The sequence below is a fragment of the Podarcis cretensis genome (genome assembly GCF_951804945.1).
Source record: "Podarcis cretensis genome assembly, chromosome: 2".
NCBI classification, from domain to species: Eukaryota; Metazoa; Chordata; class Lepidosauria; order Squamata; family Lacertidae; genus Podarcis; species Podarcis cretensis.
Genome location: NC_137171.1, coordinates 48,357,414 through 48,382,881, shown reverse-complemented (window position 1 = coordinate 48,382,881; position 25,468 = coordinate 48,357,414). Strand labels below are relative to the sequence as shown.

At 39.0% G+C, this 25,468-nt stretch overlaps 1 protein-coding gene across 19 annotated transcripts in view; it reads right to left on the bottom strand.

The window, feature by feature from the left end:
* TENM2 (teneurin transmembrane protein 2) overlaps positions 1-25,468 on the bottom strand; it is a 716,795-nt gene that overhangs the window by 242,519 nt on the left and 448,808 nt on the right. For 8 of the 19 annotated variants that reach the window (XM_079964734.1, XM_079964747.1, XM_079964745.1 and 5 more), the window contains 2 exons: positions 15,102-15,158; positions 14,374-14,583 (listed from right to left, as the gene is read on the bottom strand). The exons of 3 other annotated variants lie outside the window; for them this stretch is intronic. In XM_079964734.1, the coding sequence (XP_079820860.1) occupies positions 14,374-14,583; positions 15,102-15,158 (267 nt within the window). The remainder of the gene's footprint in view (positions 1-14,373; positions 14,584-15,101; positions 15,159-25,468) is intronic. 8 more of the 19 variants (XM_079964746.1, XM_079964749.1, XM_079964750.1 and 5 more) reach the window with 1 other exon arrangement.

Here is a 25,468-nt window from a genome sequence, read left to right as displayed (position 1 = left end):
TCTATGTATGCTATTAATATAATTTGACTTTTATAATAACTGTGAAATCATTCAAAAAACCAATCTTAATGAAGCAATTATCAGTTTTAAAATGCAGGTCAAACAGTCTAGGGGGAAAATAAATACCGGGAAGAAACCTAGCCTATATAATATACCAAGACCAAAAAGCCCAAAAACATGCATGTCAAATTAGAGGCCACAAACCCTGGGGACATACTATGCAGCAATACAGAGTAGAAGGAAGTAAGTTCTAAGCCAGGCGTAGGCAACCTAAGGCCCATGGGCCACACGTGGCCCACCGGGGTCGTCTAACCAGCCCACGAGCTGCCCCCGAACCGAGCTGCCCACTCGGCGAGTCCCCGCTGCTGTGCTAAATTGGCGCAGTGCGGTGTGGGGACTCGCTTTTGCGGTGCCAGAAATTGTGTCTGTGCAGGCTCAGCCGCACACACAATCCGGCCCACGGAGGGATCTCCGCTGGAGTGAACCGGCCCAGGCAAGGTAAACCTTGCTGACCGCTACTCTAAGCAGTGACTTGTGCAGATACCCAACGATGGCAGCTTAATCTTAATCAGGCAATTCTGTTTTGTCTCTGGATTGGGAGTAACTGCATGATCCATTGGGAGTAACTGCATGATCCATTCACATTCAACAGAGGACGTTTCTTATGTTCTGCCAGTCCGGGGAATTTCGTTAAGGGGATCCAGGGTGGAGGTGCTTCCGTCTAGATTCCCAGGTGGGGGCTGATGGGCCATAGCTCCACTCAGGCATAATCTCAGACACTATAAAATGTAAGAGTGAATGGATTTTTATTTAAACAACGTAGTTTATGAAACACCTCTTATAATTTTAATTATGTTGTCCTCATTCACACTGAATATCTTTAAAATAAGTTATACTATTTGAATTTAAAAAGTATCAGTCTCACAGACAGCTTGTGAAAAATATCTGTTACAGAAAGAACACAATAGGAAAGCTATTCAGTTGTAAATTAGTATTTTTATAAACATCTGAATGTTCCATGGCCTTAATTTGCTAACTTAAATATCTACGTATGTGAAAAGGAGAAAAGTGAAACTATGCATTTACTAAGTTTTTGACACTTATTAAAATACAAATATGATGCATCCTCTATGTTCTTTCTTTGATTTCAGAAAGCTCAAAATGCTTTTTATTTTTCCAAAAGTTTCATTTAATTCCTTGACTTGTTTTCTCCTTCTCTTTCATGTACGTATCTGATGACTCTCTGCAACACTTCTAACAAAGGCATTATCAAATTCTGTTTTCATTCATAGGACATGATGCAGCCTTATTGATTTCAAGGAAAGAGACTCAAAGATTCACCTAAGTCCTCTACTCAAAACAGTCAACAAAGACTCAGTTGTGTTTACCGTATTTTTCGCCCCATAGGACGCACCAACCCATAGGACGCACCAAGCTTTTTTGGGGGGGGGGGGAATAAAGGGGAAAAAATTATTTCTCCCCCAGGCACTTGCGGGGCCGGCAGCGGGGAGAAGTGCTCTTCTCCCCGCTGCCCACCTTCAGACCAGGTCCGGGGACAGCGGGAAGACGCACTGCGCCTCCCAGCTGTCCCCGGAGCTTGCGGGGCTGGCAGCGGGGAGAAGCGCTCTTCTCCCTGCCGCCCGCCTGCAGACCAGGTCTGGGGACAGCGGGAAGACGCGCTGCGCCTCCCCGCTGTCCCCGGAGCTTGCTGGGCTGGCGGCAGGGAGAAGCACGTGTCTCCTGCCGTCAGCCTCCAAACCACATCGGGAGACAGCGGGATGGCGCCGTTCCGCCTCCCCGCTGTCCCCCGACCTTGTGGGGCTGGCGCTGCGGCTCTCCTGAAGCCTGGAGAGCGAGAGGGGTTGGTGCGCACCGACCCCTCTTGCTCTCTAGGCTTCAGCGAAAGCCTGCATTCGCCCCATAGGACGCACACACATTTCCCCTTCATTTTTGGAGGGGAAAAAGTGCGTCCTATAGGGCGAAAAATACGGTAATTTTGTTCCAGACACTGTCCTATATTAGCACATTAGCCATCAACAATGGAGTATGTGTATATACAATGTAAGTGTCACCTAGAGTGACCATATAACCACAGTTGAATGTGCAATCCTAAGTAAGCCCAACTGACTCAATGAAACTTACTTCTGAGTAAGTATCAGAATATTATATTATAAAAATAGGCACAGAAGAGACAAGAGGAAGGTGAGGAAATGATGACAGGGATAAATAGGGAAATGGTGTATTTTAGTTACATCATTAGATTTAGTCACAAGTAAGGTAACTTTTGAGGTGGGATCCCAAGAAAGATGCTTCAAGCCATTCTGGGAGGCAGTAAATGAGAAAGGACATACTGTTTTGAGGATCAAGGAAACCTAGATAAGCAAAGGTCACAGACAGGAAGAGAGATATAACTAAATATATAACTAAATATATAGCAATGATGGACTTTTAAAGGAAATGACACGAAGCTTGTGATGGATCTGGAAGATGAGAGGAAGCCCGTATAGGAATTTAAGGGGAATATCATGTGGTTAGAGCAACCAGAGGGGAGTAATTCTAGCAGCAAAGGGCTGGGTAGACAAGTGAGTACTAAGGCAAGATAGCAACACCGACACCGAGCACAATAAAACTAATAATAGTCAAGGCAAGAGATGACCAGAGTGTGAGACAAAGTTTTTGCCAAAGTAACAGGTAGGAAAGGGTATGTAATTTTGCAAAGGGAAATGTTACATAATTTTGTGATGGAGTGAAGACTCAAAAAGAAATGAAATCTACACATGAAGCTACAGAATCTACATGTGCTGGATCAGACCAAAGGCCTATTTATTCCACCATTGTGTCCTCACTGCAGTCAACCAGTTACCTATGGGAAGTCAATAACACAATAACACTCTTCTGTATATGACCCCCATCAACAGGTATTCAGAGGCGTAAGTCCTCTTATTCTGGAGGCTATATGCTACATATACTGTGTATATATATATATATATATATATATATATATATATATACAGTATATCACAATTAGTAGCTATAGATGGCCTTATCCTCCATGTATCTATCTAATCCCCTTTTAAAGCTGACCAAAATGGTGACTATTTACATATAGATTATACCTTTAAAGAACATTTGAAACTCATTTCCCCCCTCAAAGAATTCTGGACACTATGGTTTGTTAAGTATTGATGGGAATTGAAACTCTTGTGAAGGGTAAACTGCAATGCCCAAAATTCTTTGAGGTGAAAAATGTGCTTTGAATGTGCTTTAAAGGTATAGTGTGTGCAGAGTCTCACCAATCTTGTGGTACCAAATTCCATAGTTTAACTATGCCTGATCAAAATGAATATGCTTTACAGGTATTTATTTATCTGAAACATGTATAGCCTAACAACAGTTTGAGGCATCCAACAACACTTCTGTTAAAACAAATTAAATCATAAAAATTCAATTAATGGCACTTAAGCAGCATAAAACAGTAAACTATAACAATCTACAAAAAAGACAGCAGAAAACAAAATACTGAGCACAACTCAGTATAAAACCATCCATAGAGCAAAGCCCCTCCCCACTATTACTATTCAGAATATTTTATCCATCAAACAGAATTATGCAAAGCATGCACATACTTTGGCTATTAGATTAAACAAAGCTGCAGTTCTAAAGTTGTCTAGCCCTAGCAATGCATGACACCTCAACTTCAGTATCCCCCTTCCTTTCTTGCCCAGTCACAAGCAACCTCTCCAATATACAGTACTATGTGACGTTTGCCTCTTGTCTGTCAGGAACCAAAGAGGGAGATCCTTTTGCTTCTCTGGTCCTCACAACGGGCAAATGCTAAACATCCATGTCCTCTGAAGGGCAGACATTCCACACCTCCCTTTTCTGCCTTTTGATGTGACATTCTTTGTCTTCCCCCAGTTATCATCCTTATCTCACTCTTTCCCTTATGTTAATGCTTTTTCCATGCATGAAACCTTAAAGGAGAATTAAAGGTGACCTGCTAATAGTTCTATACCCTTCATGAATCTGAATTTCATGTGTCCATATTTTGGAGAGCTAACATTGTGATAATTGATTTAAGGAAATGTATCTTAGCCTGTTCTCACTCGCAAAAAAGAGTATGTATGGGTGCCTAGGTGCATGCTTTTAGCTACACAATCTCAACCAGCTATTAAAACCAAATATAGCCAAAGAGCTTTCAACGTTTCAAGAGGACAGGGGCAGGACAAACTTCTCAGAAGAGAGTTCTGGACCTTTAAAAGAAGATTCCTTCTCTAATAACCAATTTGTTGGCATATGATAATTCTTGGAAGCCAAGATACAAGTTTGGGGCCAGTACTCTTTGGTGAGACAACTCCAGTAGAGATTTAAAGTCACTAAATGTGCAGCAAAGTGTGGAAATATAGGTGGCTAGACCTTTAAAATATGTCCTTCCAAATGAGTCCCAAAAGTTCCCTCTTCCCCCACCATAGGAAAAGACCACACTTTTGGTAAGTTCAAAATAGTGGTTTACTTACCCGCTCTTCAAATGTCTGATTCATGTTCTTTTTCCTCAGAAAAGTTGTACAGGCAGTAAACATTAGCTTGTTTACAAAGTGGTAAAAGCTCCTAGATTATTGGTATAGGAACTCAAGAGTGGCTTGTGAGAGTCATGCAGCTGAGCTGGAACAATTAGCTCAAACATTTTCACATGCTGAATTTCTCAGGTGGCAGGGGACAAAAGTCTTGATTACTAATTTCCTTCCAAGGTAAGGGACGTGACATAGCTAAGCCTGGCAGGGCATAGTCTATAGTCTTAACCCTTTCATGCATTAATTAGACTTAAGCATGCTGGTTATATGAGTTGGTTATCCCACACAATTGGACCCAGAAGCAAGCAGAAGCTACTTTATAGGCAAACAACTATCTTATAGGCAAATGCACACAGCAACACAAACACTGAACCTCATGGATGTTCCAAAGTAGAAAAGAAATATATTATACAATGGATACCTCCCTCTATAAAATATGCTTTTCGATACAGCACCATTGTGTGTGTGTGTTTGGGAATGAGTAACTGATTCAATCATTGCAATATCATGTTATTAGGTTATTGCACACAACCCAAGGCTGAAATCTGGTTCACATATAATCCAAAACATCCAGTTTACTGGGGGGAAACCCTCAGAAATATAAGCTCTATGTAGAGAATATTCAACCTGGATTTGGGTGGGTGTGTAGAACACAGTGGAACCACACCCCCAGCTCAGATTTTCTCACCACCAGTTTCACAATATCATCACATAGCTTTGCTTATAATGCAGCTGCAGAGGGAAATGTGTATACCAACCCCCAGCTGCCACCTTCCCCTCCTTTTTGCCTCCGTTGAATCCTCATGAAAAATTACCAAAATGTACCCCAATTTTACTGCCTGCAAATGGGATAGTGAAACTGGGGGCCCATTTTGATTCTACCATTCAAAGCATCTTAAAACATACTATTTGTATAGCTTTACTTTGAAACAAGAAGCATTAAAAATTGTAATTTTGCACACAGAGAGACAACCCTAGGCATTCAGAATACTTAATAGTCTGAACATCGTTTCCTTGAAATGGAACACATGAAGTGTATTCCAAAATTGGCAATATATTTCCAGACTTCTAGAACTTTAAATTTGGCCCAAGGCACCCTAGTTATTACAAAAATCTTAAAACCAAACTTTTGGACATTGAATGGTCAAAATCTGAGATATGAAGTTCACTTCATAATAGAGCCAAGCACAGCTTCACAAGTCACACATGGAACAGAATCCTGTTCCATGGGGCTTCCATTGTATCGCTCCAACCTTGAATTGTGTTCATACTGGGGCAAAATAGACACCCAGTAGCAGCCTCAAACATATTTATACTTGCAGGATGCAAGCTTTATTAACTTTACAGAAAATGAGCAGGTATTTTTGTTATTGGATATACCTTTATACACAAAAGCAGAACATTAGTTCAGAAATACGTTTGAAGGTCCTTTATCACAGCACCTTATTTTCTCCATAGTCCTGAACATTTCTCTCACTTAAGTCTTTGGTGTGTTAATGCAGGTAGGTTGTCTTCCTTCCTGTGATAAATGAACGAATACAACTATCAAACTACTAAAATAAAAACCTAAGACTTTTAACACTTGTTCCAGAGTTGAAACAAAGATGCTTATGGCAAAATGTGACTAAATCCCAAGAGATCATCTCACTGAGGCCTAAAGGGCTTTGAACTCTAAGCGAAATCATAGAATCATAGATGTCTGAGCAAGGCACGTCTGATGGAGAAGCAGTGATCATTACAAAAGACGGAAATCTATGGCAATCTTCACTTACATTCTAAGAGCGGGGGATTGTTTCTGAACAGCCCTTTAGAATTTCTAAGGATCAGGCTTGAAATTAATATGAAAACCAATCAATTATGCATTAAAATGTGTGAAGAAAACTGAAAGCTAGGTCACCTTACACTGCAGACTGAAAGAAAAGAAATAGGTAAACCCATGGAAATAAAATGTGTGCATGTGTATTTCTCTGTGTATGTATTTTTGTGGATCCTTCCTAAGCACTTTGTCTAAGCTGAGTACCATAAATTGCATGCCACAGCATAAATGCAAACATTAGGACTTTAAAGCTTGATTCTGTGAGTCACTGGACTGCTCAGAGAATTGAATGTGAGAATCCCAGGGCTGGTAATAAAAATACATCAGCTGTCTTAATTAGTTTAACCTAGTCGGAGCCTCAATGGTCACTGTTGCTGTGCAGTGGGGCTTGATGCCCTTCATGTCTAATTCAGTAGGTAAGTAGCACAACAACTGCACTATAATAATCCCATAAATCAGGGATCACCAACATGGCACCTGTGGGCACCATATTGTCTGTGAATGACTTCATTGGTGCCCCTTGGCAGGGGCCCCAGGTGCTGAGATTTTTCTTATAAGTAGCCCTCCTAGAAAGAAAGTTTTGAAGCAAAATAGGTCACTAAAATACAGGCAGCAACTGTTTTAGGCGCATTCAATATGTATCGTGCCAAACCCGGAAGTGACCTGAAAATGTCACAAAAAGGGGTGGGGCGGGAGCGGAACAGGGTAGTTACAGGCATTTTCAATGAGCGTTCCGATTATATGCGATTGCACGCAAGTACACAATGACCAGGAATGCAACCCCCACACAAACCTGTGAGTTGCATGTAAAGGATTTGTAGGAAATGAGCAAGCCTGCTTGCTCCCACCTGGGCAGCAAGCAATACAAATACTGGTACTTGGGGTCCCAAAGTACTGCTGTTTACCTCACCTCTTTAAAGTACTTTTGCTTCTGTCTTATCTTACGGGCAGAAATTCAATAAGTTAACCTATTGGATATAGAATTATGAGAAACGATTCACCATAACTGTCTGTACTCTCTCTAAATTTTTGTTACGCCATGCCCTCCTTGGCAGACACGTTGTGTTATGCCATTTTGTGACTGCACTCTCTCAAAATTCAAAATGTGCCCTCAATTTCAAAAGGTTACTGACCCCTGCCACAAGCAATGGCATGCACTTATGTTCTCTTGAAAAAGAACCAAATTGTTCTGTTCCCTACGTAAAACATGAACAAAATACTTCCAGACATCAGACAAGCGCTCTTGGAACTGTCACAAGGTGATGCCAATTTCATGTCATTTCTGTTTTTTAAACACATAGCTAGAATTAGTGGGTAGTGATGAGTTTTCCATGGTATATTTTTAGAGAAGTTAATCACCTGTCTCCTCACTTAATCATTATCTTATAGTAGGCCTATTACATGCATATGTTTTCAAATCAGTACAGCATGAGCATGAAGTAGGCTAATTCAAACGACCTGCATTACCAACTCTTTCGTTGACATATCAAATTTGAAATTAACTGTTAAAACAGAAACAGCAAAGAATCTTGCAGCACCTTAATGTTATGCCTAAATTTTAATAGATTAGAGTTTATTCCATAATAAACTGGCTGGTTTTTAAGGCGCCACAAAACTTATTTTTGCAGCAGCAGACTAATACTCCTCATAAAATTTCTAAAACACATAAGGGGGAGAGACCTTGTCCCTGCTGCCTTAATCGGTACCATAAAGGAAAAAAATGAACTTTGCACTGTTAATCGAATAGTGATTTCAAAGCACTAAATTCAGTTATAATAAGCGTAAGTGCCCAAATGGAACATTTTAATCGTTTTAACAGCACACAACAATTGCATGTGACCCTGTGATTTTTTTCTACATAGCTGGGAGTTAAGCTTTGCCTTGCCAGTTAGAAAACCCCCCTGATATTCTCTCAAAATAAAGCAGAAATGGAAAGGGCAAGAAAGCACACTGTCATTTTATAATGGACATGGGCTACAAACAATGCAAATCTAACTGACTGACAATGTCATTGGCTCATTTACAATAGGATATTGAGATGTGTTTGAAAAGGAACCAGGATCCGGCCCAACTGGAAAAGATTCCCTGCCCTCCTTTACAAAAAGTCTGCAAAGTCAATATGAAGCCATGATGACCATGACATTTTTGTTGATTCCCACTGCTGAGCCCAGGCATGTGGTGTGGTTGACATCTTTTTTCAATCTCACTGTCCATCTTGAACAATCACACATCCAAAGGCGTTCATTTGAACTATACCAGCGTGACCAGAAATCATCCATAACCATCTTGCATTACAGTTTGTCTTCCTTATGCATCATCTGTGTGGCCTTGTCTTCATGATACATTTCCAAAGGGCAAGAATAGTTTTCCAGTTTGGATGTAAGAGTGGAATATGATTTGCCAAAAACTAGTAACTACCGTAATTACTCTGGGAGCACAATGAGAGGGTGGTTTTTATTTAATAAAAAAATCATGACTTGCATGGCTCTAGAAAGTCTATGCTGTAACATACAAGTACTCTGCTGATCAAATATAAATCAAAATAATGATTTAAGAAAAAACCTGAATCATGCAAGGAAAAAAAAGTCATGTCAGTGGGCTTTTGCACTTCAACCTAATAATGATTTAATTCTACATCTTGGGCATACGTGGCTTTTCTTTTCTTCCTTTGGACAAATTCTTCATGTTGGCAGTACTTCAGGATCTATTGACTTTCCACGAGCCCTGCATCCATCTGGATGGCAGCAGGGGGTCTGTGATGGTAAAGGCCCGGAACTCTTAAGCCAAAATATATTTCCAGGGATTTTATATTTATTTATTTTTTTTAAAAGAATTGACCAGCTCACTCTAGTTTGAAAAGTGCCAGGGGATCTTTAATGCCCTTACAACTGAGCCCACTTTAACACAGAAGAGAAGTTCCTCTAGCGATCTAGCAGCTACAGAAGTCAAGCTGGGATGGATATGCATGCCTAGGTTTCTTATCTACAGCTTAAACCAATGTCCTTCTGGCAAAGAGATGAAGGCTCTACCTACTGAGCTGCCCAAACCCTTTTATTTAGTCTGTTAAAATAACTCAAAGTCAATGTTTTTTTATTGTGCATAAGAAAAGAAAAGCTAAGGATTCAGGATTTTTGTTGTTGCAAATGTATTTTCTACCATGTAAGCTGAAAAATACACAATCCATTTTTTCCCATTTAGTAAGGGGTGATACTCAGCCATCTGCAGGAGACTCCATTCTGTATCTGTGGGATTCCATTTTTAATGATTTGTCATAGGGCTTTAAATTATACTGCTAGAAAATAGAGATACCCATTTCTGTAAACCCAGATTGCAGAAGGTCATAAAACAGAATGTTTTAAGCTCTCTTAGAAGAGTATTATGGAAACCACCAAGAGGGATGAAATAAAAACAAAACACAACAAAATAGGGCTCCTTTAGGGCAGTGTTAGTACTGTTAATTTTAAGATTATATAACCTTATACAATGTACTGTTCATAATACACCACTTCGGAAATAATTCAATACTGCTTGCTCCTTCACAATAATTTGCTTTATTTGTAATTCATTAGAACCCGCATTCATTTCTAGATTATGCACATAATGGCCATGTTTATAACCTTAGTTAATTTTACTGGCATTACCACAGTTACTGTGAATGTAGAGACCACTCCTTCTTCATGCCTCCTCCAAGAAATCACTTTGTGCTATAACTGCAGATCATGGTCTACTGCACTCTTATAAACTGTGATTGGGGAGCCAAGAACAAATCCCCAGTTCAAAAGGAAACTAAGCCAGAGATTTTATCTTACTCCTCCTTCACTCTTCCCTTAACATGAAAAGCAATCTGTGCCTTCATGGTAAACCATTAACTGTGGTTTACCATGATAGGCAAATGCAGATAGTATTAATCAGATGACTGAATATAATTCAAACCAATATAATGTTAATGTGTCAAATGTTTTACTTATTTTTTGTGAATAAAATTATAGGGCTTTAGTTCAAGGCTGGTATTTGCTAAGAGTAAGAACTGCTCGACAGTGGTATTGTCTCCCTTCCTCTCTTTCCCTGGAGGTGCTTAAGCAGAAGTTGGATAGCCATTTGCCATATATGCTTTCGTTGAGATTCCTGTATTACAGGGGGTTGGACTAGATGACCTTTGGGTCCCTTCTAACTCTACAATTCTATTATTTTTCTCTTCCATCCATATTATTTGCAACTCAAAGAGAGTCCTTGCTGCAATTATAAAGAGCATCCTTTTAATTTGTAACTCAAAGTATAGAGACGTATCTCACCCACAAATGGAATTGTAGATTTGGGCAACAGTATCTATTCTTATTTTGTCCGAAACTACAACTACCAGAATAATGTAATTGCAATAACATGTACAGATGCACCATTGCATTTATTGCAGTTGGGCTACACAAAAAAAAAATGAATGAAATGAAAAAAATGTATTTAAAAACCAATGTATTTTAACTGCAAAAAATTGCAATTGAGGACCAAAAATTGCAACTGAGGACCAAACTATATGTTATCTTAACTGCATGGTTAGAAATCTAGTCCATATATATATATATATATATATATATATATAGGCCACCAGAGCATAAGTTTCATCAGAACTACACACACCGGGAATAAAATATAACTCACCCCTCCCCTCCCCAGTCAAAAATTCCTATCAAAAATCACTTCATCTGCTATGCTGCAATTAAACTGAAACCAAGGAATAATGAGAATTTCTACATATTATTAATTTCTACTTTTTATTTTTAATTATATTTTTTCTGAAACATTTTTTTAGAAATACTTTCCAGTAAGTTGGCATTGTATTTGAAGAAAGTGCATTTTTCTATTTAACTTTAATGCTAGTTTTGAACAATTAAACGTCATTCTGCAGTAAAAAGGTTGAATTCATTTGCTGTGTGGTTATGCTAGTTATGATTGATATCACTTCTGCAAATGATAAACCAATCACCTCAATGATGTAATGTCATTTTAAGAGTGCTAGAATCTAATTTCTCTCAAACTGTAAGCTCTGATGAGTTCTAATAAAGATTTATTGTAGATTAAAGACCTTCATAATATCAACAATGGATTGCTCATTTGATGAGAGATTTGATTATGTATTTTTTTTAAGCATAGGAATTTTCCATGTATATGAAGAATGGTTAGCAGGAAAGGCACAGAGCAGTGTAATCAGATGACTATCTGCTCATCCTTGGAAACACTCATAATAAACAGATCTAGGAATTAGTATCTAATTGTGAGGGTTGACATAAATGTAAGTATACATTTAAGTCAAGTAGCATAAATCATTTGTCTAAGTGATACTTTATTAAAGGCAACACAATGAACTTAGTACACTACTGTAGTTCAAACTCACACAATTATTTTAAACCTGTACCCAACAGCGCCTCTATTTGTTAAATCAGGACAAAAAAACAGTAAACATGCTGGATCTCACCTAACACCCTTGAATTTCAAAATCAATGAATTCTCATCTACAAGAAGTACTAGATACATCTTTCTCCTGCCCCCCTCTTCATAATAATAATGAATCTTGGCTCTAGGATTTTTAAGGGTGAAAATAAATGGGCCAACAGTTTGTTAATTTACAGCCGCATGAACTATTTTGATACTTTGAAAATCAGCCTGCAAACTGCATGCATTCTTACTAATTTATTCAGGCACAATTACTGCATTGCTCTTGTACATCTTGAAAAAAGAAAGGCGACCCAATAATACAAATACATTAAATCATCCTAACTACACCTACAGGTTCCAGGCTGCTACTGAATCAGAAAAGTCACAATCTAACGCCACTGAAAAAAGAAGGTATTTATCTTGCAGTGCTACACATTTCAGGAAAATGTAGCTGAAATGTAACCGTTGCATATTTGCATTCAGGACTGATTATTGTTGAATTACCTGATTATCCTACTTTTAAAATGAGAAGCACATAACTAGAGTGCATGACCTATTTCATGCTCCATTCTAAAAAGGAAGGAAGTGTGAAAGTAAAAATGCCAGAAGAAACACAAAGCAGCATGGCGCTTTTAATGATTTTTGAAATACTTTAAAGGTTTGGTTGCAAGATGTGCTATAATACCAGCAGGTGAATGAGCAAAGTGAATTCAGACCCCCTTCAAACAGACTGGCTTAAATGTTTAGGGCAACATCAGCCACCTTGAGTCTAATCAAGGAGAAAGATGGGGTGTAAATAAATGTTTAATAATAATAATGTTTAAACCTATTTTGCTGTCTATTTGTGTTAGTTAATTTAAGGACTGTGTACTTTCCACTAATTTTGAAGTGGTTTATAATAAAATCAAAATACATAAATATACAAGGAACATGATTTCAGATGTTTAATTTGAATGCTGTAAATGCTAAATATATAATATCCATATCTATATAACTAAAATTGGAGAAGACAACTACTAGAGAATATTATACAAATTTCTTATCACAACACTTCATAATGGTGAAACTTTAAACTTCCATGTAACCATGCTTAGAATAACAATTTAAGGTGGCAACCTTAATCATGAATGGTGGCTATCTTTTTTCATTAACAAAATATTGACGCTTTTTCATAATACAGCACCATAAAAAACATACTAATCTAAATGAAAACAAAAAGAGAAAAGAGAAAAGAAATGCAAAGTCCTCTCTCAAAGATAGATCTTAACCCTTCTCTCACACAGAAAGGGGTGGACCTTCCCAGCTCACACTTGCAAGCTTCCCTTTGTTCTCCCACACATCCCTGCCTCTCACACGGGGGTCCTTCACCAATCATGAATGGCGGACATCTTAAGAGAATTGTGATCTCTTATGCTTCCTTCTCAAGAGAAATGACAGCAGATTCCAACTCAAGTTCATTCCTCCAGTTTTACAGCTCATAAATACTGAGAATATTGTTCACTGTAATGTGTTAAAGCAAAAACTCAAGTAAAAAGTTTTGTTTTATTTACTAGTTCTGGATTTACACATCCATTAAGCATTGTGACATATTAATAGCATATAATAAGCAGACATGTTACACTACTTTAAAATGGTACTATAATAGAAAAATTGGGATAATAAGATTCTTTACTTTTATTTTTTAAAAGGTCAAAGAGTAAAAAAGGTCTAAATTTGAAATGGCAGAGCCTCCAAAGACTTTATACAGAACCTAAAACGATACTGAATATTGGAATGAGTATTGAAACCAAACTAACCTTTAAACGAAGTGAAGAATCACAGTCTACCAGTCTGTTGATTTAGGTTTCCCAAATTTTTGATGCCTGTGTGTGAAAACCACCTGTACCTGGTTTTTCCAAGTACTCTACAATGCTTTTACAGCATCTGAACTCTGACTTGTGAAAGGATCTTCTGCAAGCACTGAGTTATGCAAATCAGAACCTACTTTCTCATGTAAAATGGAACCTACTTTCTCATTTAAAAATACAATCTAAATGTTTTATAAGCCAGAAGTCAATTTCAAAGGGCATCCCCATTGCATGAAGACTGGAAAGTTAGGATTAGCTGTTAATACTGATATGAGGATAGTGTGAAACATAACAACAGGGTCAGCTTAACATTTTGCATTTTAAAAGCCAATGTATTATTCTATATAAATGCAAAGCAGTGAAAACCCTATCGGTTATATTTTTCCTACAAACAAGTACAAACCATACATGAAGATTTCCATTAGTTAATAAGGCACATTAATGGTTTCAGTTTCATATAGGTAACTACTAATTCAAAGGAAACACTCCCAAATAAAACTTTGTCAATGAGATATCAAATGAATATTCATCTATCAAGATATAAAACATTAATCTAATAAAGCATTCAAAACCTCCAGTTTTTCACAGTTACAAATATTTGCCCATTTCTCACAATGTTCATGCTTGAGTCACTGTTTTCATGACAACTAGAAATTGCTCATTTGAGCTAAGAATTTTATAATCAAATGCCACATGTATAGCGTTTCCTTACCACTGCTGGAAGTCTGCTGTGGCCCTGAGCATGCTCTTAGCAGGTATGAATTTGGGGAGAACTCCTCATCAGGGTTGGTATCCATGATTTGATGGGAAGTATTGCTGTCTAGCAAGGGCATCTGGCAGCTAACTGGTGGTGGATTATGGGAACTGGGCAGCTGAGCGGATGGGAGAAGGCTAGACGAGGATGTAGGTGGAATGGGACGACCTGGGAAAGAGGACAGAGGGATCAAAGTTCAGCAATGAATGTAATGAAAGAAACCACAAACAGTAACACTGAAATTGTTTGTTACCACATATGATTACAGCTGGGGCTGAATCAAAATACCCATTGTCAATTGGTATTGACTCTCCCCTTTGCATCATATTTAAGACGGTATGATCAGCTGTGTTGACAAGGCATTCCAAGAAAGGGGATTGGCCTCTCCTGATAATGTCTTCACAGCATCAGCCTGTATCAGGCTATATGAACCGATGCTAGATGAATGAAAATAAAACCTATTTGTAAAACAGCACTGAACACACACACTTAAAACCCCCTCATCACTAATTTTTTTAATATAAGAAAGTTTTAATGCCAATAATTTGTTTTAGAGGGAACAAGCAGTTTTCTATACCCACCAATTGATCTAGCATCAGCATTATGTTTGAGGAGATTCACAGATCCACAATCACAGAATAAAAATCCCACTTGGAAGCATTTTGTAAGCCAGTTATTTTCAGTACCTAAAAGAAAACAGCACTCCTCCCTCTGTTGTTTTCTGCTCTGCTGAACCAGGGTTTCTGAATGTTGTAAAGAAAAATGATATGAACTGGACTCAGAAAACTTGACTGACACATTCAAGCCCGTTTAAAAAACAAAAGCATTATTCGCAAAACAGCTTCATATTGAAGCCTCCATTCACTGAGAGATGGGAGTGAAAGGCAACAGGATTTTTAAAAATCCCTCATAAGTACCAGTAATGCACACCTCAGTAAGGCATTGCAGATGTTGCTCCATTTTTGTAAATTCAGGCAATAAATTATTTTGACTCCTGCTGCTGCTACTACTGCAACTACTACAGCATTACACACAGAATTTACAAAGCATTGCACAATAAAATGAATACAAAAGCAAAGAAACAAAACCCATTTTAGTTTCATAACAAAAATGAGAAATGCATCCTAACTCAGTATCAGCAGCAATGCTAAACTAGCTAAGTAGTCCCAGGAAAATCTCTCTCAAATAGCAACCCAAATTCTAACTAGAGTGCCGGTAACATTCTCTCAAGTCAGACTCAAAGAAAAACTTTGAGGGTTTGTAAAAACCTGCCTGAAACCAGACAACAGCTTTTGAAATTTCACCCTGTATCAGATCAAGTCTGAGCTGGAAAATAATTCCTGGCTTCCCTTCCCATATCCTTGGGAGCTCTCCCTGTTACCATAATCCCCATTCCCCAAAAAACACTCCCTCTTCCCTTACTTGGCAAGCAGAAGTGGCATGTGTTTTAACATGCAGAGAGGAATGAGTTTTCTCTTACTTCCTTCTGTCCTTCCCTCTTGTTGCCCCCCCCCTCCACCCAGCAGAATAGTAATTGAAGTAGCTCTTTTAAGAACATCTCCCATGAATCCCTTTCAACTACTGCCACTCATCATGCTGTGGGGCAAAGAAGGAAGGAAGGAATTCTCTTCCTGTGCACCGCCATTATGTTTCCTGCCAGCTGTCACTTAATAGGCAAGTAATGGAAATGGGGATGTACTGGATGGGCACTGAAACAAAGGTTATTTGGGAACAGGTATGGCTGGTGGAACACGGGGCATTCCTAGCTCAGAAAAATGATCAGAGTTCTTTCCAATTTTGGACAAAGAATTCACTTGTTGCCAAATTAACCCAATGTGTCTGGAGATAGCTTGCCCATCTCTAGTTTTAATTATCCTGCAAGGTGTTGTACAGGTGTTGTGAAGTGGGTTTGGCTGGTTCCAGAAGGGTTTGTGTAACAACCAATAAGAACCTCCTCTGAGTCTGGGAAGGAAAATGGATGGAAGACTGCTCTATTAACCTTAGAAGATTAAACTATGTGGAAAGATGGTCTTCAATTATGCAGGGCAGAATCTTTAAAACACTGAACATAATACTACACTGGAATTGGGTCCAGAAATAGCCAATGCAAATGAGCAAAAATAAGTGTAACATGTTCTTTGGAGGGTCTGATCTTTCAGGAGGATTACGGCACCATCAAGGAAAGGTAAACTCCCAGGCTTATGTATAACAGTCCTAATAAAATTAGCGGTCCTTTTTTGTAGACTCAGGTGGCACCTGTCCCATCTTGGCATGTTTATTTTAAATCTGTGTCAGAGTTCCACACATAAGCACATGAATTTTAATTTGCCAAAGCAAATTGCATTCCAACATAATCATGATTTTGAAATGGATTAATATGTTGTACACACCAGCACATTCCACCCTATACAACCTACCCAGAGCATAGTCTTCATGGTTACATTCCAGAACACAGTGTGTGCCCTCAGTGAAGTGCTTTCATAGCACAATCGCCAAGGCACTTGAGAAAGTCATTCTGTGGGTCTTTCCCCTGGAAATTTGTTTCAACACTATCTTACCCGCAGGGTATTTATGTAACTTTGTGGCTGTACGTTATTGGCTTTCAAAAAATCTGTATATCCACATAATAGAGAATGTATTGAATTGTGGTTGTAAATTATGCAAACAGGTACCAGAACGAAAACAATGTATATATTGTATTTAGCTGCTGAAAGGATTTGGTTGACAAATTAGAATTAAGTTGAGCCAAAACATTCTTTGGTTTAATCAGAATTGTACATCTACCAACTCATATTTCTAACTGCTTCTATCTTCCAGATAGAAACCCACAACAGAGAAAAACATCCTTCTATATGCTCCCTTTCCTATATTATTTTTCCAGCTCACCACACCAAACCACCCATCCAACAGAACTTGGTGCTGGAATACATGTTTTTAGGCCTCAGCATTAAATGCTGACTCAACAGAGTTGCTTGCCTAGGATCAGGACAATTCTCTGCAATTACAATTTCTAATGACTGCAGCACCTAAATGTCCAAGCTTCTTTCTTGCTTTAGCACTTCAAACATGGAAGGATAGATGGCAGGAGATTCTTTGCATTGCACATATTCATCATCCTTGTCAGGGAAAAGGAAATTAGAGAAGACCTGCTGCTTGACTGATTTTTGGGAGGAGTAAAAATGGTTTGTGTCTGGTGAGATGGAGAAATTGTTCAGGAGTAGCTTAACCATGTGGAAATGTGACCTCTGTATTGCTGCCAAGGTCAGTGAGGCATACAAAGCTCTGCTGCATATATGAATTAGCTACAAATGTTAGAGAAATGGGATTTTACAGTAGTTATTTTCAACTATGGTTTATACAACTAGTTATAATCATGCAGTAAAATATACAAAGGGGCTTGCAGATATCATCAAAGTTAATGATACTTATTTATCCAGTATTAAAGGCTGATTTATATACTGTTGAGAAATGTAAATCTCAAGCAATATGGACATGGGGATTTTGCCCTCCTCCCCTTTCATTCTTAAAACAGACTGTGTGAAATGACAGATTTGAAGAATCACAGATATTTGCATCACTACAAAAATCAACATCAGAGCAGGCTTCTAAAGCAGGAATTGTACTTTGGAAGACCCCATGGTGCATTATCAGTAGGACAGTGTTTCCCAACCTTGTGCCTCCAGCTGTTTTTGAACTACAACTCCCATCATCCCTGACTAGCAAGACCAGTGGCAAGGGATGATGGGAATTATAGTCCAAAAACAGCTGGAGGCACAAGGTTGGGAAACACTGCAGTAGGAGACACTTCCAAGGCACAGCCATAGGGTGGATTGTGCCCCCATCCCTGCAGTGTAAGTTGAAACGCAGAAAGAGGCCTGGCTGACAGTGACATTTCTCCTAACTGCTGTGCACCAAAAGTTCTGTAATTTCACAGCAATATGGCCATTCTCATAAAATCATTGTAGCTTCCACTCCCCCTCTCCCAAACTTCAGGAGCACTCTTTTTTGGATGTTGGCCCTAACCACAGCTATTGGCTCATAAGCAATTAATCAATTGCAACAGCACCTGACTAAATGTATGCCTGCATTTTAGACAATCCAGTAGGTCACGGTGGGTGTGTAAAAACTGTATGTACATTTATAAAAGCATTACTTACTGCCTTGGGTGAAATGGAAGCAAAAAAATGCAAGCTTCAAGGTTTGCTACAAAAGCAGCCAAACACTTTTTCAGTACCAATAACTCTTTTTCCTAACCTTATCTAAGAGATGTGTTTACTGGTGATAAGGGGACCAAAGTTGATGTCATAAACCCATGACATGTATATCCTTGTGAAATATTACACTGTATGTCAGAGAAAATTAATATACAGATTCAGATTTATTGTGGTTCTCTTTCCAACAAAATGACTCAAGCATCAAGAATTATATTTGACACAACTTGCATGGGAAAAATATCCTGTATATGAGAAATTCTCACACATTCTGACTGTGTTTAAACACCACATGTGAAATATAAGGAAAACCAGGAAGGAATTTCATATTTTGTAATCCACATATGCTCAGCCATATGTGTGTGTTTTCTAGCATGAGCTCAGCTTGACCATATTTAAGAAGAAGTGGTAAAATTCTTTTTTAAAGTGATATGCGGGTCATAATAATTAAATACAATCTTTTTTAATAAATTGTGCAGCCCTAATCATTTGATATATATGAAACATACTGCACATACTGCAAAAGTACAGAACGGATAATACTCATAATACATCTATCCATTCAATCATTTTGAATTTTATCTTTAGCACAATTATTAAAGGATTTATTGTTACCATGATTAGTAAAGATTTCTGTAATATCACAAAGTCATAAAGTTGTTTCCCAATATTTGTAAATATTTTTCAGTGACGTATTAGTAAATGTTTACAGAACTATGCAAATACCAGAAAGAAACAAAAACAAAATAAAATAAGGTAACTTCTTCAAACACACACACAAACTTAGAGCAAATAAGAGAACAGGCACAGGCCATAAACCAATCCTGTTTTACTTCAAATTAGTAGCTATTATACTATTGTATAATGTGAGACAAGTTTCATCATCCAAATTGTAGTCAACCTTAGAAATGATATATGATTGCTGCACTGTAAAAAGTTGTAGTGAGCTGGCCAAGAGTAGAGTTGTATACCCTATCTCTGAGCTTTTTATGCACACACAAAAAAGGGAGAGTATGAAAAGTTCCCAAACACATTTGTGGAGGAAAAATTAATGCACTTTTCAAGCATTTCATATGAACACTTGAAAAGTCCCATTTAGCAGCCACCACATTCCTCCTTGCCCTGCTTCTTGCTAGTCCCCACCCATAGGAGCCAACTCCTAGGGGCCATGGGGGCTTTGGCCCCCGCAATAATTTTTTTGAGGAGGCTGGCACCTACAAAGTTGATGGGCATTGCCATTCAAAAGGTGGGTGTTCACCCTGTTATGTGATTAGTTATGCAGGGTGGGGCTTACCTGAGCCCCCGCAATATTTAATTCCAGTCCCCACCCTTCTCAAACAGAAATGCCTTATCTTGAATACAATTTGGGATAAGAAATGGTGAAGAGCACAGCATTGTTTCCTCTCAGGATCCATGACACGGAATAACATACAATATAAGTAAGAAAAGGCCAAGAAGAGTCGCCATTGGCCTTTTGTGTCAGCTGGAAACCGTTGTTTCCTGTACTATCCCTTTGCCCAAGATAATGAGTGTGGGCACACACATATGAAAATGTGAACTAGCATTTTATATCGTGGAGCACCCCGAGATCTGTGGATGAAGGACAGTATACAATATTATTATGATTATGATTATGCTAAATGCTATCCATTATCCTTTCACAAAGCAAGCCCTTTTTTCTTGGAGAAGGTGTGGTACATTCGCAGCAGGGCCGGCCCAAGACATTTTGCCACCTGAGACAAAAAACCCCAACAACCTTGCTGTCACACCTTCTCCTTCTCCATGGGCGTGCATGGCACCATGCTCCCACTTCCTTCATTTCCACTGAGAGGCCACCACACACCCCTCTTCCTGCAGGCAAGCCACACAGCTACCACCCCCCCCCCCCCCACAGCAGGAGCATGGCTGAAGCGGAGGTGGAGGTGACCGCGGCAGCTGCAGGGCATGGAGGAGGAGTGACGTGGGAGTGTGGCAGGCCCATGACATGGCAGTGAATGACATGCTCCTTGGGCCCAGATCTGCCGCCTGAGGTAACCACTTCATCAGCCCCTAGTTTGCAGAGGTAATAAGACAGCGGTAGAAGAAGAGTGCCAACTCCAATTTGACTCAGATCCAGCTTGAAAAGGGCTGGACCTCATTTCAATTTGGACTGTGCTTTACAAGTGGGGGAAGTTTGCATTTCAAATTTCCCCGTTCAATACTTGTCCCATTTCTACAAGCGATTAGAAATATATTGAGAATAGCAAGGGATCAAGCTCACTAATGCATGGAGTGGTACTATCATTAAGAATAAGCCCATCTCCAGTTATGCCAGTAACTGAAGCTCAAATTACAGGAGGGTTCCCTATGTTTGACAGCTTTTACTACCTCTGTATCAGTGAGGAGGAAACAGCCACTAGTAAGAATCAGTCTTATATCTACAATCCTGTAGATGGCTTAGCCATTAGGCTTCAAAATGTCTTTGTCACAGAATGATGACTGTTAAAATTAAGAAATACTTCAGAAGCATGACAATCCATGAACAGTCTTGCTTTGGAGTCTCACAAGGACCATCATGGGAAATCAGTAACCCTGACTTATTGAGAAAAATGAGAGCATAAGAAAAGCCTGGTTATGTGCAGTACACCATGCATACTCTTATTGCTCAGGCATCCAGGAAAGAAAACAACTTCCTCACTCTTGGAGAGCAAATAGAGCAGGATAATATGCAAGTTAGCTTCTGCAGGCCTACATGAGAGTCAATTCCCATGACCACTTCTGATGTGCTAAAATCACCATAAGGTGATGTTTACCCAGTATTTTCACATCACAGGTTTCAAGTGATAGCTCTCTCATGTTATAAAATTAAAGGTTACCATATCTTACAGGTTAATTATGAGTCTTAGAATTTATTTAACCTGTAATTTAATGAAGTTCCAGCTCAGAATTTATCACAGGGGGAAAACAGGGAAAAGGCACCTTGTGTAACTGTATGTTTTCCTGAGTCAGGTATTTGGGGAAGGGGAGCATTTAGATCAGAAAAACAGGGAGAAAGGGTTAAATATCCTCTCCCATTTGCTGCTGTCCCAATCCAATTAGGGAACACCTGCAGTTGAAAGTGAAAGTGAAATATCAGGAGATTATATTATAAACGCCTGCGCAACATGTTGTTTGACCCTCAGCAATTTGGAGCTAATTGTTTACAAATTTATATCTGCTATTGTATACTTAATATTTACACTGAAAAGAGTAGGAGAGAAAATTATTGAAAAATATTTACATTGAAAAGAGTAGGAGAGAAAAGAGTAGGAAAGAAATATTAGAAAAATGTGTATTCTGGCATAAATTCCTCTTCTGCATATTCAGAAGGCAGTTTCAACTGGTGGAAAGAAAAGTAAGAGCCTCCCAACCTTCTTCATCAGAAGCATGTGGACATATTTATGTATGCAGTAGTCACAGTCCTTCACTTGCTACATTGCTTTTAGTTCAGGAGAAGATATGCTTGTGGCAACAATCTGTCTACAGATGTGAAAGTCAAGGTGGCATCTATATACAGGCTAGTCAAAACAGTATATACTGTACACTGTAGGACAAATAGTTAAATGCTTGAGTCTAATGAGATTCCCCATTTTGTGCATTTTTTGACCCATTTTGTACAATAAATACCGTATTTTTCGCTCTATAACACGCACCAGACCATAACACGAACGTAGTTTTTAGAGGAGGAAAACAAGAAAAAAATATTCTAAACGAAATAGTGGATATATGATTTTTGTGGTTCATGCTGTGGCCACAGACATGTGATCTGACGGTGAGTTTGGAGTAGCCCAATGCAAAAATCCTGATGATCCATGTGGATCCATGCTTTGTAACCACGGAGGAGGGAAGGAAGGGGAACCATGGATCCTCTGCTCACGACTGCAGCAGATCCCCACCACCACCCGCAGGCATTCGCTCCATAACACACACAAACATTTCCCCTTACTTTCTAGGAGGAAAAAAGTGAGTGTTATGGTGCAAAAAATACGGTACATTTGACAAGATATGAGAATTCCTTCCAGCAAAAAGATAGCTGATATTGTGTCCATATTTTAATAAAGTACATGATCTTAAAACAAAGGTTTCATGCATTTATCCTTATGGTATATGTGACTGGAATATTCCATATGTCTAGAAGCATGTGGCCAAATAATTAGGTGGTTAATTCAAACTAATATGTAAAATTCAGGTGGTCCTCTGTTATCTGTCTCTCCTTGTCTCTTTAAAGTTGTGGAAATGTACTGCAGCAGTTTAAAATAAAAGCCACAAAGGGTGTAATTCTCATGTCAGAAACTCTAGTTGAGTGACTAGGAAAAAAATCATTTGCACTTGCTCAAATAACAACTTGGGGGATTCATAAAAGTGTGCATCAAATGAAGGCCTTGGCTTACATCCTAACTAAGCTTCCACTGACAATAGCACTGCATTACATTTTCCCAATTTTGCCTTTCCCTGATAGTCATTTTCTCCCTCAAATATCTGTTCTGGGACCTTCTGAAGCATCTTGAGAGATGGCAGAAGGGGCTGCAGGTGGAATGGGAGACTGGCAAAAATTTAAAAAGTTGCTGTCTGACCTTCATACTCCAGCAGGAGTCTCTGTGAAGGGGAAAAAAAACCTTGTTTGTGGAAAGCTAGCCCAAATGCCAAGATCTTTAATTTTTCTCCAGCTCAGATCAAAAAGTAAAACATTTTTACAGGCTCTGTTCTTTGTTTGTTTGTTTACAATTTTTAACATACCCATGAAAGAGCTTATTAAAATGAATGCAAATGATATTATCAATACATGGAACATGCAGCTGTGTGATGGTGGCAGGCTCTGACCACCTCATTTGGACTGTACCTGCAAAAGAGAGGTGCATAGCCTCTGTCCACATGGTCTGCATCCTTCAAAAATGCTGGATATATATCTTTGAGAGAAGGCCTTCTCACATACATACAGACTGGCTGCCTTCTCATATAATGCTAAACCAAACCAAGGCTTAGTGTGAACATGCTAGGTTCCAGGAAGGAAGTCTGAGATGCTTTGCTCCTTCCCAGTCATTTTAACTCAGCACAGTTTGGCAGCTAAATAAATGTTTGGCTTAGCATGTTGAGGAGAAAGCTTAACTAAAATCTTGGGTTTATATGACATGCTAAGCCAAGCCTTAGAGTTGGACCATAAAGAAGGCTGATTGCCAAAGAATTGATGCTTTTGAATTATGGTGTTGGAGGAGACTCTTGAGAGTCCCATGACTGCAAGAAGATCAAACCTCTCCATTCTTAAGGAAATCAGCCCTGAGTGCTCACTGGAAGGACAGATCGTGAAGCTGAGGCTCCAATACTTTGGCCACCTCAAGAGAAGAGAAGACTCCCTGGAAAAGATCCTGATGTTGGGAAAGATGGAGGGCACAAGGAGAAGGGCACGACAGAGGACAAGATGATTGAACAGTGTTCTCGAAGCTACCAGCATGAGTTTGACCAAACTGCGGGAGGCAGTGGAAGACAGGAGTGCCTGGCGTGCTCTGGTCCATGGGGTCACGAAGAGTCGGACATGAATAAACGACTAAACAACAACAACAACAAGCCAAGCCTTGGCACAAAGAGGATACCAACAATAGGGCATTTTCAGCTGATCTTATATGAAAAAAGCTGAACTTATAGAAAGATATAAATTCAAGTTACGTATGATGCAAGTCATTTTAGCTGCACACCGTGTTCTATCATCAACCAGAGGCAAAGATACAAACTCTCTGACTTCTGAAGTGTGTGCCAAAACCCAAGATCATTTTGCGAGGCAAGCTGCAGTTCTACAGTTCTGTCAGTCATGTGACAGAACTAAAGAATCAATCAGATACCCGCTATTGGACTAATGAGTAGTTTCTCGAGAAACAGTATCAAAAGGCCACAAACTTTTAGTTCTCATTTCTTTGGCACAATATAGAAGTGAGGAAAAATGATTGTGATGTTCTTTGTTGTGGTGAATTTAAAAATCGCCCACTGAAGATCTCTGACACTACACATTGTGGCACTTCAAGTTAATTGCACCCACTTCGTTGCTAAAATAACATGACGGCTAACCTAGCCACATTTGGATGCATTTTCTTATTTGTACTCATTAGCATAGCAGAAAAATCCTCATTCAGAGCAGTCAGGAAGTATTTATGCATTTCAGAGCAGTCCAATAAATAGAAAAGCCTGAAAGAGGTTGCATCCAGCCTTTCCTAAGAAAATGCAAAGGTAACAATATAAACAGAAAACCACATTAAAATATTATCTAAGCTCTCATTCTAATGAAAAATGTCAACTTCTCCTTTCACATGAATCTGAAAAAGGGACAAAAAAGCGGGGGGAAGACTCTGGCTCCTATTCAAAGACAGCCTAATTGAAGCATCTATGCTGTCAGCAATATTAATGTAATTTTAAAGAGTGGAAAATATTGTTAAATATGCCAGAATGGTGTAAAATGGATAGTAATGTGGGACACAATAATGCAAATTGAAAGATATATTACAGCACATTCAGCAGGCTCTTTGTCAGGTGGTGGCTGGGAGGCAGGAAGGAAGTTCAGTAACTGCATTGTGAGACAAATTGCTCAGGCAGAGGAGCCAGGCCAGAATCCGGCCACATAGGACTTTATTTCAGGCCACACAGGACTTTATTTTCTCAAATCGCCAGATTCCAATGGGCAGAGGGCTGCACTACAACTGCTGACTATCTTTAAGATGGCACAGCATGACAGATCACAGACATCAGACTGACACTTAATAGTTTGTTCTGCCTACACAATGCCCAGAATGAGGCACCTAAACTCTGCTGCTGATTCTGCTACTAAGAAACCACTTTGC